General features: G+C 39.4%; 1 protein-coding gene across 4 annotated transcripts in view; it reads left to right on the top strand.

Annotated features, from left to right (window-relative positions):
• The window catches only part of pcloa (piccolo presynaptic cytomatrix protein a), a 60,992-nt gene that overhangs the window by 11,114 nt on the left and 30,865 nt on the right, over window positions 1-19,013 (top strand). For 3 of the 4 annotated variants that reach the window (XM_037695695.1, XM_037695693.1, XM_037695694.1), the window contains exons 4-7: window positions 6,127-6,327; window positions 8,662-12,748; window positions 13,020-14,560; window positions 14,931-17,001. In XM_037695695.1, coding sequence (XP_037551623.1) covers window positions 6,127-6,327; window positions 8,662-12,748; window positions 13,020-14,560; window positions 14,931-17,001 — 7,900 coding nt within the window. Of the gene's footprint in view, window positions 1-6,126; window positions 8,488-8,661; window positions 12,749-13,019; window positions 14,561-14,930; window positions 17,002-19,013 lie in introns of all 4 variants that reach the window. The other variant, XM_037695692.1, reaches the window with a different exon arrangement.

Below are 19,013 nucleotides of genomic sequence, written 5' to 3' on the forward strand. Positions count from 1 at the left end.
ATATATACATATATACATATATACATACATATATATACATATATACATACATATATATACATATATACATATATACATACATATATACATATATACATACATATATATACATATATACATACATATATATATACTTGTATATATATATATATTTATACATATATATATACATATATATATAAAATATGCTAATATGATATGCTAATATGATGTAACACTTCTTTTATTTATAGATTGACTTAACAATTACTGTGGGAAATTGTGGAAAAGCAACATAAAACTTACACTTAAAGAAAGACAATATTTTAATGTGGATAAATGGGGGAGGAGAGAGGAGATGAGGAACTGCTGTGACAGAGATGGAAGTCCAGTAGGGGATGGAGGAGGAGGTGGAAGGGTGTGTCATAAAAGATATGGTTATCACCTCCTGCAGCTGTAAGGAGTGCAGACCATGACGACCTGACGGCTGTGATTTGCCTCAGCACTCGTGACTCACGCCAGTGACTCGCATTGAACAACTAATACAGAAACGTCAAATGAAACTAGAGCTGCAGCATCATTAAAGAATTTGTGATGTTCAAGTTGGCAACCCCTTGGAGTAATTCTTTAATCAGATTTGGAAATATGTTTTCTATTTAACTTAAAGGGCTAGCATACATTGTCCTTCACCTTTCATGCCAGAGTGAGCTGTTTTGGTCAAACTTTAAAATAATTTTAAGTACGGTATCATTTGATATGACAGAATGTCATGTCGTGGATAACTCGCCTGCTAGAACACAAATTTTAGCTGAGCACCATTAAAATTGACTGAGCTATTGTCATCTTTATGTTAGCTTATGTAGATTATTTGTGGTGGCAACCTTGAATTATTACTTTATGAAAGAGTCATTAAAATACATCTAGTGGTTTATGAGATGTTTTGTTCATAAAGATGGTTGATACAAACTGTAAGATTTATTTGATCTTATTCAGATTTGAAAAAAAAAAATCCTTTAGGAATACTTTTTTTTGTTTTAATATTTTGTTTAAATCAATTTTTAGTATTTGAAGTCATTTTTGTTGCATTAGTTTGATTACAAAGGACTGGTAAAGACTTTGGGAACCCATAAATAGGTGAGCAGGTGTAGGACCAGCATGCAATGGGGTGGGCCTTTGGTTTTCACCAGAGCAGAGAAGGAGGAGCAGGAAGCACATTTTTGGCAAGTTTATTTTATTTTATTACTTTTTTTTAGGAGAAACAAGCCAACAATGCCCTGCTTGGGTAACATTTAGTTTTCTGATTTTTCACCTTGATCAATATATCTAGATGAAAAAAAAAACTTGCCTGATGTGAGAACATCTACAACAGCATTTATTAAGACAAAGATCTTTTTTGGCTTGGAACGGAGCTGATGCTGTAACGTCCCACCCTCAGTCTGGTGCATTCTAATTAATTTGGCCACTCATCAGTGAGAAGAAGGGCAGCGACTTGCACACTTTAGTTGCATCAAAAGCTTCAGGACTGAAAGGACATTTGAACCATGATGCAGGAGGATGCTGCTTTTCAAAAATGTTTGATGCATTTAATTTATCAATGGAGTGAAAACCACAATATCCATATGATGTTATGGAAACCGGACGTTTAAGAGGCAAACTTCTATTATTAGTATTGGTCCCCACTGAAGGAGAAAGGCAATGCTTTTCTGTGCTTGTGTGTGTTCATTTGTCTGTGGCATTAGTAAAATATTAGATTTTATCGAAGCTTTCAGAAAGTAATCATTAGATGTACATCTAAAATCCTCAACACATCCTAATCTAACAGGATGTTAAAACAAAGACATATTCAGCCTTTTTTTAATGACTATCACTGTTCATGTAGATGTTCAAAGTCTGGAGGATATTTCGCCTGTTTCACTGAGCTAATAATGATGAGTTTGATACAAATACTATCTAACTTTCAGAAAAAAATAACTGTTTCTGAAAGGTTTGCAGGTAGTAATGAAATGTTGCTCAGTTGCAGAGTAACGCTGGTGAATCAGCAGGCGTCAACGTGGAACTGAGGCAGGACTTTGAGCCCATAAGTGTATAAATGTCACCAACGGCGTTTTCTGAATTTGCTGTAACGTTTAAGGTCATACTTTGATGCCACCATGTTCTGCAGTTTGTCCTGTCTTCTTAGTTGATTTGCAATGTGTTAATGTGAAGCTTTGTGGTTGTAGTTGGTGCTAAGCTTTTTCCAGTGCTGGTTAAGCTCCTCCAATGATTTACTTCGCCACATAATGCTGCTTTCTCTCTCCTGATTTTAGTTTTCTCTGTTTCTTTTCCTCACCTTTTCCTAATCTTCTCCAACTCTAGTTCTGAAAAAGAAAAAGTATGTTGTCGTGTAAACTGTAGATACAACTAGAATGCAGTGACTTGCAAACCTCATAGACTCATATTTTATTTACAATGGAACATAGTGAGCATTTATGTTTCAATAGTTGTTATTTTGTTACAATTTCTCAGAAAAAACAAGCTAATTTTGAATTTGATAACCGCAACACATCTCAAAGAAGCGGGGGCAGGGGCCACAAAAGTCTGTCAAAGTACATAGTATTAACAAGAAAATAAACATTTAAGTTAAATGGGAATAAGTCAGTAAGAAAACTATTAAAGCATCTTAGAGAGGCTGAACCTCCCAGAAGTAAAGTTGGGCAGTTGTTAACCAGTTTGTATAAACCACTGCATCTACAAATAATTGGACCATTTCAGAATAATGTTCCTCAATGGAAAATTGGAAGACCGTGAGTCTCCCATCATCTACAGTTCATAACAGCAACAAAAATAATAAGAACCTGAAGAGATAAGCAAGCACAGGAAAAGGATGAAAGTTTGGATAATAATTAAGTTAATAATAAGTTTATTGGATGTCTGCAATCTTTGAGACCTCAAACAGGACTGATTGTGTTCTGGACATCACTGTATGGGCTCAGAAACACTTCCACAAATCATCGTCTGTAAACACACACAACCACCCACACATGCTGGTTAAAGCTCTATCATGTAAAAACAAACCATACAAGAACACTATCCATAAACATTTATTCTTCTTTGGTCTAGGCAAAGTGAAAAACTGTCCTAGGGTCAAAATTTTTAATTATCTTTGGAAACCATGAACATGTCCTCTGTGCTAAAGAGGAGATGAACTGTTTGGCCCGTTATTAGTGCATAGTTCAAAAGCCTGCCTCTCTGATGGTATAGAGGTGCATTTATGCCTATTACACAGCAGCTTGCATATTTTGAAAGTTGTCATCAATGCAGAAAATTATATATAGGTTTAAGAACAACATATACTCCCATACAGAATATGTATTGGAGTATGTATGTAATGTAGTTTTGTAATGGAAGTATTCAGGTGCTGAACCAGCCTGACTGCAGTCCAGACCTCTCATCAATAGAAAGCATTTGACAGATCATGAAACAAACAAACCTGCCACATAAGGCAGGAAAGTGAAACAGGAAGAGTCCCACATCAAAAAACAATGGGGCTAAATTCCACTTCAGAACGTCCAGCAGCCGATCTCAGTTCCTACATGTTTACAGACTGTTATTAAAAGAAGAGGGGAGGCTTCACAGTGGTAAACATAGCCATGTCCCAACAGTTGTTGTATTCCTGGCATCAAATTCCCAATTAACATTACTTCCTACAAATGGTAGTTTCATAGTTTAAACATTTAATGTTTACTCCATTGTGAATAAAGTTTGGGTTTATGAGATTTGAAAATCATTGCATGTTTATTATACATTTTTCACAACTTTTTTTCAAAAATGGTGTTCTTTAAGCTGCTTATTAGTTGTCTTTGAAACCATTATCATTTTTTTTTTTTTTACTTTTTCGCACATTGTCAGTTTCACCTTTCTTTGTACACATTTTTTCCACTGTCTGCGGGATGCTCTTATTAAAGTACGGCTTTATGGAACGATTTGGGGAGAAATTCTAATATTAATTAAGTGCTATCAGTGTTGAGAGTTAAAAATAAATATTTGACCTACTCTGTACCTATAGCCTTGTCTAAAGTAAATCCTCCACAGAATGTCTCGTCTTAATCAAGCAGCAGCTTCGACCTTTACAGCACTTCAACTCCCTATAGGAAACATTAACCTAACATGAGTAACTCATTCTGCTGTTTTCTAATTTTCTTCTCTTTGTGGCCTCAGAAGGAGCCCTGTTCAAACTTTCTTCTCTGAATCTTGTCGGGTTTTTCTCTGACGTATGTCTGCTGGTTTGAGACGTAGAAAGAATGAATGAAGTGCTGATAGTTTTTCAAACCTTTTGTATGACCAAATGGACGTCACCAGCGCCATCACAGATTCATTTCTGTGGGGGTTAGTATGTGTCAACTCTTTGGTGCCGGTCTCCTTGGTTACGTGAGTGAGTGACATTCCTGTTACTGCATGTATCATCTATGTGCATGCAGACAGAAAGAGAAACGGAAGGGATATGCAGTAGGAAAACTAAAATAGGATTATAGTGTGTAATAAAATTTGGTGAGGTTAAAGAATCAGTCATTTGCAAAACGTACTCGGAGCATGACATCTCGTGATGTTGCATAAGATTGTGCAAAATGTTATTTTCAAGGTTTGACCAAATCAGTTATGAACACAATATGTTCTTAATTTAACACTCGTGCATGAAGGTCTGTGGGTGGGATGCATTCGTTCAACAAGTTCTAATATAGATTTTGTTGTATGACTTGTATGCATTTCACCCAAGTATTTGTGCTATGTTGTGAGTAAAAAGCACTTCATGCAAAAAGTTATCATATAAAACAAAAAGTGCAGCATTTGTGTGAATGGGTGGATGATGAAAATTTTGTGTTTTTGTAGAGTCAACAAAAAGCTAAAGGTTAAGAGATTAAATACAAAGCTGCAATAAAATAGAAGAGGTAACAGTTACTTCTCTTTTCTTCTGTGGCTTAAAGAAGCAGACTGATAAAGTGGATTTGAAGGGTCTGCCTATTGTGAATTCTTGATAATGTCATTGATGACAACCACAGATGTGGCTCTGAGTGAGTTTTCAGCATTTCCTATCAGCGACCATCTCCCCATCTCGCACCATCTCTACTTTCCAACGCCCATTACTTAATCAGACCGAGCTGCTCCTATGAGCCCTGTCATTGTCTTTAACTCACTTCTTGTCTTGCTGTTGTTCTCTCTCCATAAGAAGTGTGGCTACAGAGAGAAAAGGACGAAATGTGACCTGTGTTTATGTTTGAATGAGGTTTCCATTCATGTCTGCACATCTGTTTGGGTGTGTTTGCACTATTTAATTTGCTTATCAATCCCAACATATTGATTATTTATCTTTTTTCCACTTTAGAAATAAAAGCACAAGATGATAAACCCTAAAAATAGCTCCAGCTATTGACACAGGACACACAGGAGGGCGTTCAGTTTACAGTAGATACTCTCTGTATAGGTACATGGGAGCATAAATTAATGATGAAATAGTTGTGACATGAACATTTTTTTATATAATACAACCAAGACTACATACCATATGGTGTTGGTGAGGAAATTGTATTAAATAATTATTCTTAAAAACAATTAAATAGCAATAAACATATTATAAAGATTAGCTTTTATTAGGTTTTTAGCATCAACTCCAATAAGAAACTGGAACCGAGGAGCAGCTAAAGCTTACATTGTTGCACAGATGTGATTTTTTTAAATGTTTGACATAGTTATGTAAGCATTCTGAAGTTAACACAGTATATGTGTGTGCGTGTGCATTCTAAAACATCTCTATGTACATGATTTGCATATGTGATATACAATCATATAAACCCAAACAGTTCCTGCTATGTTTTTGCAACATAAAATATCTGCACAGCTTCTTCAGAAGAGCTTTGGTAAACCTCTACCCCATTACCATGCATTATGAATGTGCCTGTCTCGAGCCCCACTGATATAGAAGCTTTTCCTAAAATAGACAAAGATACACCATCACAGCCTGACTTGTCAAAATGAGACTTTGCATACAGTCAGGACAAAGAAAATACATTTTAATTATATTGATTTATGTGAAATTCTAACTAGTGTCATGTCAAGTTATGCAGTTATTGAAAAGGTGTTCTTATCTTGTGTTTTTATCTATTTATTTTACAGAAAGAATGGCTTTGCCTGAATTGTCAGACCAAAAAAGCCATGTCAAGCCAGCTGGAAGATGTACCACCTCCATCTACGGCTTCCACATTAAAACAATCACCTGCTCCTCCTGCTCCCTTCTCCTCCCCTGCCCCTGCTGCTATAGATAGCAAACCTGTAGTAGAAGCAGTAGACCCGTCTCCACCAGCTTCCAAGACCAAGGTAGCACCCCAAACCACACTTGATAGTGCACCTATTTCACCTGAACACATGCCCTCTTCTCTTGAGAACAGCTCACAGGAAGCACCACAGTCAGAAGAATCAATGCAGCCGTCAGTAGATGGGTCAGTGACTGACAATCATTTTGAAAACAAACCCTTAAAGTCAGAGAGTTTAGCTGAAAGTAACCCAGTTGAGCACCAACAGATCCATTCTGAGAATAAAACAGACACAGAACCATCGGACAGTAACCAACAAACACAGAAATCTACTGTTAGTGAAATCCCAGCAGTTGAGCAACAACAGAGTAGCCCTGAGACGGCAGCAGATCATTCCTTTCATGACACAGAGATTTCCAGTGTCAAGCAACAAGAACAGAGAACTATTGTCAGTAAAGTCCAAGCCGTTCAGCAGCTACAGAGTAGCTCAGAGAATATGGCAGAGAACTGCTTCCCCTTTGTGGAAGGTAACAAACAAACACAATTGACCAACACAGATTTAGACAAAACAACAGCTTGCATAAAGGTAGATACTAAACAAGATATTGAGATTACTCAAAGTGAGGGTGGAACTCCCTCAACAAATCATGAGAAAGTAGAGCCAAGTCCAGAAAAGCTCCCAGAAGAGACAACAAATTCAGCTGAGCAGACACTTGAGGAACCCCTAATAGCAAAACCCCAAGTCTCCTCAGCAGGGCAAATACCATCCGATAATGCATTAGATATCAACCAAACCTGCATCAGTGAAAAACTTGAGGCAGATAGTGTTAAATCAGATATTGCAAATACAATAACTGGAAATGTGATAGTAGTTGAACCAGTATCTTCTGTAGGCTTCGTTGACAAAGCTGACACCCCTGAATGTAACAGGTCTGATCAACAATTCCAACCAAAAACAACAATGTGTGCAGAATCTGAAAGTTGTTCAGCAGTGGCAAAAGAGCATTCTGTCTTAACTTCAGAAGTGGTACTTCAGACAAATGAAATGGGAAACAAGCCCACAGAGAAAGAGATGATACCTACAACACATGATATAGTAAAAATAACTCCTGGTGTGGTTCTGTTAGAGGAAGATTCTGAAGTTCTTGAGAAAGCACAGGAAGAGAATACTTTTAAAAATACAGATCCCTTGAAAGTTATTGATAATAGGGAAACAGTTAAAGAGAAAATGTCCAGGGGGGCTGATAAAGAAGGATCACTTCACTGTAAACTAAATGTAGAAGCTACAATAGCTAATAATGGGGATAATTTAGAAGAGGGGGGAATTGAACAAAACACAATTAGAAATGCAAATGATCCTAAACTCCTGGATATAGGCGATAATAAAGCAGGTACAAGTGAAGCAGTTGCAAGTTCTGATACAGCAAATAGTTGGCTTCAAATGGAGAGAAGTGAGTTAGAAAAGTCAGGAGAGCCAGTTGTGGGTGTCCCAGCGCAAATCCCAACAAAAGATGTCGTTCAGCTAAATCAAAAGGTACAACCAGAAACAAAGTCTGAGCCTACTGAAAACACTCATGTGGAAAATGTGTCTTTGGTTAGAAAAGACAAAGCTTTACTAAAAAATGAGCAACAAACCTTTGAAGAGCCAATGTTAAAGTTGGAGGAGAAGCTTGACAAAGCAGTGGTTATCTCTGACCCCCCACCTCTCACACCAAGAGAGCAAGAAGATGTTGAGGTGCCAGTTAGAAGTATAAAACTTGCATCAGCCTCAGCTGTTCTTAGTGAGACAATACTCAGAGATAAAACCTGTGAGGAGAAACGCTCCTTGGATGAGGTGGAGGCTGGTTCACAAACGACAAGCAGTGCTGCTGAAAATCAAAGTGAACCTCAGAAAAATTCTGAACTGTCAATCAAGGATAGGGAAGCAGAAAATGACAAGAAAGAGGATGAGTCACAGTTTGTTGTTGGCAACAGTCTGGAATTTATTTCAGTATCTGAGGCAAGTGCAGAGTGCCACAAAGATGGCACCCTTTCATTTGATGTAGGAGTAAGCACAGCATCAAAGAAGGGTGAAGTATCAGAGGGTCCACCTGTGTTGGTTCCTGTAGCAAAACCTAAAATCCAGTCTGTAGTTGGTGAGCAGGATGAAGGCTCAAATGAAGACACGAAGATAATGGAATCTAAAGCTAAGCCTCTGGAAAAGCACAGTGAAGAAATCTCTAAGGTGACACTAGTATTTAGCTAATGTAGCAATAGTTTGTATCATTACTCCTCCTTTTTAATAATTTGATATAACAGATGTATTTAGGTGTAGATTAAGATAAAAGAAAACTTCTGAAAATATTGCCATTTTCATTGCATGAAGTGACAAAAACTTGTTTGTTTTTCAATTCATCAGATTGAAACAATGGAAACATTCAAAGATCCTGAAGAAAATGAAGTAAGAATCAAGGAAGGAAGTCCCACCAGCCCCTCAGACTTGTCAAAACTGGAAAAGACTGTCCTTCCAATTCTTGAAGCCCAGGAGAGCACACAAGAAGAGAACATGCAAACTGGTACTCTAAAGACCAGGCGTAAATTAGAGGTTTTCCCCCTCTCACCTGATTCTCCAAGTTCGGAAGAGGATAAAGGACTTTTGAAGAATGATATTAATACTACAAAGAAAAAGCTCCTTGTGCCAATGGATGTCAAGGCAGATTCTTTGGATGACAGCAGTGAAAGCCTTGAAAAAGAAAGCCCAATTTCAGGAGAGGATGAGGATTTTATCAGAAGACAGATAATTGAAATGAGTGAGAATGAGGATGCCTCCCCATCTGACGAAGAAAATCTAGTCAGACGAAAGATCAGAGAAGATGAAAAGAAACAAACTGAACAAAAGAAAACAGAAACTGTAGAGAAGAGCACATCAGGAAAGGCCAGACGACTCACAAAGAAAACCACTATAAGCCCAGATGATGATGATGATAAAGAACTTACAGTCACATTGGATAAACCTCATGCTGACAAAAAGGAGGAGCAAGAACTAAAACAAGAAGAACGTCAAAGCAGTGTTGCAGTTCGCAAATTCCAAACTATGGAGCTTAACATGACCAGCATCCCTATACAAATACCCAATGTTGACGGAGAGCCTGATATAGAAAGCCTGACAGACTCTCCAGATGACCGGTCAAAGGGCGAGGGGTCATCTAGTTTGCATGCATCTAGCTTCACTCCGGGAACATCCCCGACATCTCTCTCATCACTGGACGATGACAGTGACAGCAGTAGTCCAAGCCATATTCGTACTGGTGAGGGTAAACAGCACAGGAAAGCCAAACATAGACAAGCTGGTCAAATGCTGCCAACTATTGAAGACTCCTCTGAGGAAGAAGAGTTACGGGAGGAGGAAGAACTACTCAGGGAGCAAGAAAAACAGAAGGGCTCAGGAAAAAAGTCAAAGAAAGACAAAGAGGAGATTCGAGCGCAGAGAAGACGAGAACATTCAAAGACTCCACCAAGCAACCTTTCTCCTATTGAAGATGCCTCACCAACTGAAGAACAAAGGCAAGAAGCAGAAATGGAGGAGATCAGACGATCATCCTGCTCTGATTTTTCCCCAAGTATCGATTCGGATTCTGAGGGGCTTGGAATTCATGCTGCAAAAATCGCAGCTGTCCAGAAAACATATCAGTTGCCCACATCAGTGTCGCTTCACTCTCCAACAGATGATCAAATTGCTGATAAGCTTCAGAAAAAAACTCTGAAATCTGCTGATGAGGCCTACGAAGAAATATTGCTGAGAGCTAAGTCTCCAACCACTGAAAAAGTTGAAATTCAACCTGAAAAAGGGTCTTTTTATGGAGGCATGCTTATTGAAGATTATGCCTACTCAACTTTTATTGACAGTTCATCTGACTTGGAAGAACCAGAGAAAATTACAGTTCCTGTTCAGCCTAAAAAGCTAAGGTCACCTGATGAAGTTTATGAAGACATGATAAAGAAGAGAAAGGAGTTCATTCAACTTGAGCAGGAATATGAGAACATAAAACCAAAAAATGAAATGCCTAATCCTGAAATTGTGCTACAACCTGCTGAAAATAACTTCTCCAAAAGTAGCACAATAACATTAGGCAAAGATGCAAAGCCTTTGTTGGATGCTGAAACTGCCTATGAAGAGCTAATGAAAAAAGTTCTGACACCTGGAACAAGTCCAACTCATCCTGAACCAGAAGTGGAAATATCTGCACCAAAAAAGGCTCTCCATTCCATTCCAGATTTAAAGGTAACACAGTGCTCTTCAGGAGAGTTATCATCTGATGACGAAACTGCAGGTAAAAAGGAGCAGGAGAAAGATACAGTATCAGATGTGAAACTAGAAATGGCAACTGAGCCTGTGAATGAGGTTTTTGAGTCTTCTCCATCATCTACTTCAGATCAGCAACCTCACACAACAGTCATAGCGTCTCCGGTTGATCTTGTAGACTTGTCAAGTCCAGTTCCAAGAGCAGCAGCCCCTGTGATTGCTAGTGTATCTCCTTTGCCCACAGTTCCACAGTACACACCAGGTGTATCCAGTGTAGTGTCAACAGCCCCACCTGTCCCACCAAAGCCAAATGTCTTACGTAAAGCTAACTCTCAGGAAAAATCAGAAGAACCTGTTGCACCTCCACTGCCACCTCCCACTCCACCAAAACCTACTGTTTTTCCCAGAAAAGCCCCTGTTCCTCTCCCATCTCAGACCCCATCTCCTCAGAAGAAAACAGAGTCAGTGGTTATGACTACGCCACAAGGATCTCATGTAAGACAAACAGTTACTCCAACATATAAACCTCATGTTCCCCCTCCTGTTCCTCCAAAGCCAGCCATTCCTCCAGGGATTGGAGACAGTCACAGACAAGGACATGGTGCTAAACCACCAATTGCACCAAAGCCTGGTTCACAACCATCTTCACCTGCTCATGCCCCATATCCACCAAGACCCACTGTACTTCCCACTAGTCATAGTGACACAGTCCTCAATCTGAGCCCCTCTTCAGAGAGAAAGACATTTCAACCCTCACCAAAGTCTCCTTCTTCTCCAAGATATGCCAGCAGTCTTTGTGACACATATGTAGTCATCACACTGCCATCCCAGCCCAGCTCTCCAGTTGACAGTGTCACAACTCAAGCACCCTCCAGCCCTGAGCCACCAGCTCATTCACATCAAGTTCAGCCTATAAGTTATTACCAACCACAGCCTCAACCACAATCATATTCACAGCACCATGAACACCCAACTCCACCTCAAACAACCAAGGTGCCTCTGGCATATACACGTGTCACAGAATCTATTGAAAGCCAAGAGATTTGTAGCCCAGAAAAACATGTATCTAGTTCTTGTCATATAATTGAGGCCATATCAGCCTCGGCACAGCTACCTGTTGCCATGCCTAACCTCATTTCTCAAGTGGTTACCACAGAAGTTCAAAGAACCACTGTCTCTGTTGTTCATGAAAGAACACCACCACCAGTACCAGCTCCAAGGGCAAATGGTGTCCCAATTTCAATGGAAAAAACTAAGCCTCAGATGGCAGCACTGAATGAACAGGCCTCTCAACCCTTCGAAGTTGTTGATCTTAGAACTGCAAAGGTGGATTCAGAATCATTTATGAATGGTGTTGATCTGTCCACTAGCCCAGATTCGAGATGTCAGTCTTTTACAAATGAAATCTGTCGTCAAAACAGTGCAGTACAATCACCTGTGGTCAATCTCAGCACTGAATCATCCACCGTTTCTATTGTATCTGATAGCATCACCATTGTGACCTGTGCTGCCACAATCCATCGATGTGACAGTGTAGACCTCTCTCAAACATCTTCAGTGCCTCTTCAGCTTACTAAAAACAAAGCATTTGAACCAGTTTCCCAAATTATATATCGACCAGTTGATTCTCAGCCACCCACTCTTGTTACAACAGAAATTCCAATTAACCTCTCAATTGGATCAAACACAAGTGTAGGAAATTTTCAAGCTACTCCAGTTACTATTGGACCAACTTCTGTTGCAAGCTATATTGCCAATGGATTAACTACAGGGATAACCACAGTGGCAGGAGCTGTTGATCTCAGCACAACAAAACCTTTCAATACTGTGGTGTCAGTGGATGCTACATCTGCAGATGTTGTTACAGCTGTAATCACAGATGATGGCAAACCAGTGGATCTGACAGCAGGAAAAAGAGCTGTATGCTGTGATGTTGTGTACAAACTCCCATTTGCAGGAAGTTGTGCAACTCAGCAACCTACCACACCCCTACCTGAAGATCGCTTTGGATATCGTGATGATCATTATCAATATGATCGATCACCTTATGGCATGAGAGGGTTTGGTGGAATTAAACCATCTATGTCAGACACCAACCTAGCAGAAGCTGGGCTATTCTTATACAAAAGTAAGAACAGCTATAATTTCATTACCACAACAGAAGGTGCAGTAGATCTCACCTCAGCAAAGATATCGGATGCAGGTCAGTGCTGTGACATTGCCGACCTGTCACTTAAATGTCACTTTGAAATGCCCCCACTTATTTATGGCTAATGTGGCATTTTTTGTTTTCCATTTTTAATTTGTTTTGCATGGACTTTTCATTTGTTTAAGTTTTTCCAACATACAATATTTTGCATGTGCCTGTGGCCATTTTTTCTCATTCAACCTTTTTTTTGTAAGGCATGGCTTGCTTCAATATTAACAATTGTTCACCATATTTGGACTGAAAATATACTTTTGATTTTTGACAGGTGAAGCTGTTGACTATTCGAAGAAAGGAGGTTATGCAGGAATGAAAATTCCACCGCAGTCACAAACCAGTGTCACAAGTGATGTCATTTCACTTTTTGGGACAACCAGTGTTTTGAGGTCATCAAATGGAGTGGTTTATTCATCTGTTGCAGCACCAATACCGTCTACATATGCCATTACTACCCAGCCTGGATCCATATTTACTACAACATATAATGCTGTTGCAGGTATGCACACAAGTGACACCATGCCTTCCCTGTCTAACCTCCAGAACTTTCCACTTACGCGATCCCAAAGTTTCCTGTCAACCATTCCTACTACTACATCAGAAGAACAAGGAGATGGACCACTCAATCTGGAAATCTCGAAAGGAGGTACTACTTGTGTTGATGCCACCATTACAACAACATCATTAACCCTTGACTCCTATACTGATGCATCTCTGGAAGCTATAGCTGCTTCACTTGAGGCTCTTTCCTCACCCATGATTCCTGGGGATGGTCAGTATCAGGCAGAACGCGAGAGGCTAGAAATGGAAAAACTCAAGCAGCAACGCTTGGCTGAAGAATTAGAATGGGAGCGGCAGGAGATTCAGCGGTTCCGTGAACAAGAACAGCTTCTGGTTCAGAAGGAATTGGAGGAATTACAAGCCATGAAGCAGCATATACTGACACAACAGGAAGAAGAAAGACAGGCTCACCTCATGTTGCAAAAAGAAACCTATGCACAGCAGCAGCAACAACTTGAGCAGATACAGAAACTTCAAGAACAGCTGCGTTTACAACTTGAAGAGCAAAAGTTTCGTCAGATGTATCCAGGTGGGGACATGCCAGGGCATGGCTTACAGGAGGCAATTGTCTTGGGGCCTGATGGTACAGTACTTTCTCGAAAGATCACTGATAGTGGGTGCCAGACAGATGAGGAGGATGAAGCTGTTAGCAAGGCTTACACAGCAGGAAGAAAAAAGAAAAGCGCTAAAAAGAGTGTTGATAGCTGTGTGCAGACTGATGATGAGGATCAAGAGGAATGGGAGGCTCAGAATAAAAGCCGGCAAAGTCGTCCACGTACTTCCAGAGGTGATAGAGGTGGGCATTCAGAGATGTCTTTTCAAGCCCACACAGAAATTTCTATTCAAACTGACACAGAGGGAAATATTCGAATGGACACCAAATTGGAGTTATCAGACTCAGAAAGGACTTCACCAAAGAAAAGATTTACTCCCTTAGAAATTGCCCAATCCTCCAACTTTAAACCAGAGTTTTCTTCTCTTCAAGCCCCTCCTAAGTCTCCCAAAGTGTTGTACTCCCCCATATCCCCCTGTATTTCACCTAGTAAATCTCTTGAGTTTGTATCCTATGATAAGTCACTAGGTGACACCAGCCCGCAAAAGCTAAGGGACATTACAGATCCATCTAAAACCTCTCCAGCAAGTCCCAGAGGACTCAAAACTATTCAGCGGTCCATGTCTGACCCTAAGTCCATGAGTCCAACAGGAGACGAAAGAACAGCATCAGGCACCCAGTATAGTGAATGTCATGCAGTAAGTACTATTATTACATGTTACAAGTGAACTTCACATGCTTTAAATTAAAGAATGTTATACAAGTTATTTCTTTCTTAAACTGGAAAGTACATTTTTGATATATGTCCCTAATGAGTTGGCATATATATATTACAACAACTCTAAAAAGCTGAATAAGAAATTAGTTTTTTATTTAATCAATAAAGCAATTTATGTACTACAGATAACACTATAGATACATATTAAATATATGGACCATTTTTAAAATCCTTGTTCAGAATATATGTATTTTTTCATTTTATGAGAAATAAATAGTTAACTGTCTTCTTTAAAAAGTGGATTTTTCAATTTAATTCCTACAAATCTAAAAAGTTTTTTTTTCTTACAGGGAAAAGGCTCAGGTAGCACACCAACAGGCACTCAAAAGAAGGTCAAGAGAACTCTCCCCAATCCACCTTCTGAAGAAGAATCAACAACCACTGGCCAGACAGCATACAGCACTGGTTCAGCTCGCCGGAGAATGTGCCGCAATTCTAACATGGCACGTGCTAAGATCCTACAAGACATAGATCGTGAGCTTGATCTAGTGGAGCGTGAGTCTTCCAAGCTCCGCAAAAGACAAGCAGAATTAGATGAAGAGGAGAAAGAGATTGACGCTAAGCTTAGGTACTTAGAGATGGGAATTAACCGCAGAAAAGATGTACTTCTAAAGGAGAGAGAGAAAAGGGAAAGGGCCTACTTACAGAGTGTTGCAGAGGATAGAGATTATATGTCGGACAGTGAAGTTAGTAACATTCGAGAGACTAGGTGTGTCCGAGAAAGTGGTGAAGATGAGGAAATTGATGGTGTTGGGCTTGAACGTCCTAGGACAGCTCCACATGCAGAACTTGATGATTTTGTCCCACCTCAAACCAAGCATGAGTATGGAAAATATTCTCAATACCAATACCCTCAAAGCCAGTACCAGCAGTCAATCTATCAGACACCACAGTCCTACCAATCTCATTCCATCTACTCCTCTGTTCCTTCCCTCACTACCTCCCAACAGCAGAGCTACCACCAGATGCTTTTGTTACAGCAAAAAGCTGCCAGACAAGCAGCCCTTCTCTCAGAGCTTGATACAACTAAATATGATGTAATAAGCCATCAACCTGATCCCACATCATCAGCTTACCTTGGCGTCAAGTATGACAAATATGGTAACCATCTTGACCTCAGAGCCTTGGAGGTGGGAACTATTGCTGATAGCCCAATGTCAACTGTCTCAGATTCTTATTACACTGATGTAGATCATCATACACCTCGAAGTTATATGCTATTAGAAGATGCTGCAGAGCTAGCTAAGACCTCTACAGGACTGTCTTCATCTTATAGTTTGGTTGAAAGGGAGCTGGCTAAGGCAGAAAAACTGTTGCGAAGAAGTGCTGCTGATCTTGGGTCTACAGACTACCTGGGCTCCACCTCCAGACTCCATACATATGGGAAAGGCCCTGATGAAGAAGATACAATGGAGGAACCCTATGAACTAAAACTTCTGAAGCAGCAGCTCAAACAAGAGTTTAGAAGAAGTACCGGTGGAACAGAAAATTTAGAACAACTGTCAGGCCTCTCCCAACATTACTACACCCCAAGCTCTGGTATGTCGAGTTACTCCCAAAGGCAATATCCCAAGACAGAAAAGTACAGCATCAGTCGACTTACTCTTGAGAAGCAGGCAGCTAAACAACTCCCAGCATCTATGTTGTACCAAAAACATAAAACTCCGCAACTAGATCCTAAAATCTCCTCCAAGTATTCATCTATTACAGACAGCCGAGGCTTAGAAACTGATTATACCAGCTATCTGGGCTCCACCAGTGCATCCCCAAGAACAAGTCGCTTCATGCAAGATGAGATTACCTTTGGTCTTCGGAAGAATATTGCAGAGCAACAAAAGTACCTTGGGTCCACTTTGGGGGCCAACTTGGCTGGGTCACTAAATTTGGGCCAGAGCTTGGGTTTAGACTTGGCATATCCTAGTGGTAGTCGTTCAAGACCCACATCAAGGCCCACATCTTGCTATGGCCTGGATCTATCTATCAAAAGGGACCTCTCAAGTTCTTCATTGAGGCTTAAAGGAGATGGAGAAGTATCTGGAGATGTTTCAAGTTATCAAACCCCTTCTGGTCGCACCAAACCTACAAGCCTTCCTATAGTGCAAAGTGGCCGTGGACGAATACCTATAGTGGCCCAGAACTCAGAGGAAGAGAGTCCACTAAGTCCTGTTGGGCAGCCTATGGGCATGGCTCGGGCATCAGCTGGCCCTCTGCCCCCTATTTCAGCTGACTCAAGGGACCAGTTTGGTTCTTGCCTGTCCTTGCAGGATTCACAACAGCAGCAACATATAAGGGAAGAACCAACCAGGGGTAGGGGTTATGCACTATTGGATGATCTTCAGGGCACTATGTCAGATAGTGAAGGTAAAGAACAAATTTGTCATACTAAAACCATTTTTATTTTTAACATTTTATAAGCAAGTGTATTGCATGCACTTTGTACTTATATAAATAGTATTCATCTTTACTAATTCAAAGTCTGCATGTTCCTATTTTTCCCTTGTTTCCTTGTGTCAGTAAATTCAGTCTGCATGTTAAGATATTGTGTGCATGAATGTGTAAAGTTTTTTATGTCTTGTAGACCTAAAATATATTTTTTTCACCCTTCCACATACTGTGCAAAATTAACACTGCATGCCATTGTTCAATCTTTGTTTCATGGGAGTGTTTTTACATGTTAAAGCACTTGTTATATTTTCATCGTTGGCAATTCATTTGAAGCATGTTGTCATTTTGTGTTCCTCTTGAAGAAAATTTTTATAACCCTGCCTCCTTGTATCCTTTCTTAAGGATACAAGGATTTAGACCACACAAGCAAAATAATCCTTTTTAAAGTTAGGATGCATTTGTAAAAAAATATTCAACGACTGACAAACTAAAATTAACCTCCACTATTAGCCCAATTGAGCCAGAATTTTAGCATTTTTAATGCATCTCCTTATTTAAAAACTTTGATTTGACTTTTTTTCTTTGATGATATTGTCTATCATAGCAGTTAATTGAAAGTTAAACACAGTTTTGACAATTTAGATGTAATTTATATTGTATAGTGTAAAATTCATTTCAAGAACAGTGATGTTCTTTAAAAAAATATGGAAGATTGTCTCAGTAGAGGAGTCTGTATTTGTTCAAAATGCATCATAATTGGCAATATAGTGCATGGTGTGCAATAAATATAAAACTTAAACTTGCATGTCTTGTCTTAAATATCTGTGTTTCAGTGTGAAATGCTAGTTGTTTTTTTTTTTGCTTGAATTGTCTAGTCTTTCACTCTTATTTGTTTTGGTGCTTTGTTGGGCTCTTCTATCAATTGCAATAAATTTACAGCCGAACTTCTCGTTTTTAATAAATGCAACCTGGATTCTCACTGAAATTCAAATGAGTCATTTTATGTTGATAGATTTTTTTCCCCATTATATATTTTTTATTATGTTTTGAGAATGTTGTAGATGTAACAGGTCTGAAAAGTTACAAGTACTCAAGAGGAGTTACTTCTTTGTTTAGAGAACCCATTTTTTTTACCTGCCTGGAACAGTTTATTTGTCATCCATATGTTTATTTTATTTAAAACATCAACATAAAATACATTAACAATACTCTTGCGTAGTTGCTAGTTTGGTATATAGTTTGGCTCAAAAGTTTTAAAATGTACTTTTTTTTTCATGTTTTATTTGCAGCAAACCAGTTTTATTTAATTTTTTCTTCAGTTATTCTTTGGGCTTTCTGTGTCTTTCATGGGTTTTTCACTTACCAGTGACTGTCTTTTTGCTCAGTTTCAGTCTGGGCATTTTCAGTCCAGTACAGTGATGACAGTTTGTTCGTTTGTAAAGCCGTTTAATATTCAGGCATAAAAAGGTTTTGAAATTCAATGGATGAATCTATTTTGCGCCTAAACACAACATTGACAGACAACCTAGTGCCCACTTAGGCAGTTTGTTACCAGTAGTCTGTCACAAAGACACCATTTATTGCTAATTATGCAATTCACTCTATGTAGATGCTCCAAAGGTAACACGTAAAATTGGATTTAAGCATCAGTAAGGTGATTCCAAAAAGCTTTTAGATCAGAACTTGATGTACATGATGCATCTGTCAGGTTCTGTTTCTGAACTTTAACGGATCCACCACACACACACATTTTTAAGTTATGAATTTCAGGTTGCCGGATCAAATCCTGGCCAGGGGCTGAAATGGGGTAGAGGTAGGGCAGTCGACTGGGGACCAGAAAGTCGCGGCTTGACTCTCAGCCATTCCCACATGTTGTGGTGTCTCTGAGCAAGACACCCAATCCCCAATTGCCCCCCGGGCGCCTACATAGCTGCCCACTGCTCCACCTTGGTGCATCTCAGGTGTGATGGATTAAATGCAAATAACTC

Source organism: Nematolebias whitei, chromosome 22 (genome assembly GCF_014905685.2).
Source record: "Nematolebias whitei isolate Nwh7 chromosome 22, NemWhi1, whole genome shotgun sequence".
NCBI lineage: Eukaryota > Metazoa > Chordata > Actinopteri > Cyprinodontiformes > Rivulidae > Nematolebias > Nematolebias whitei.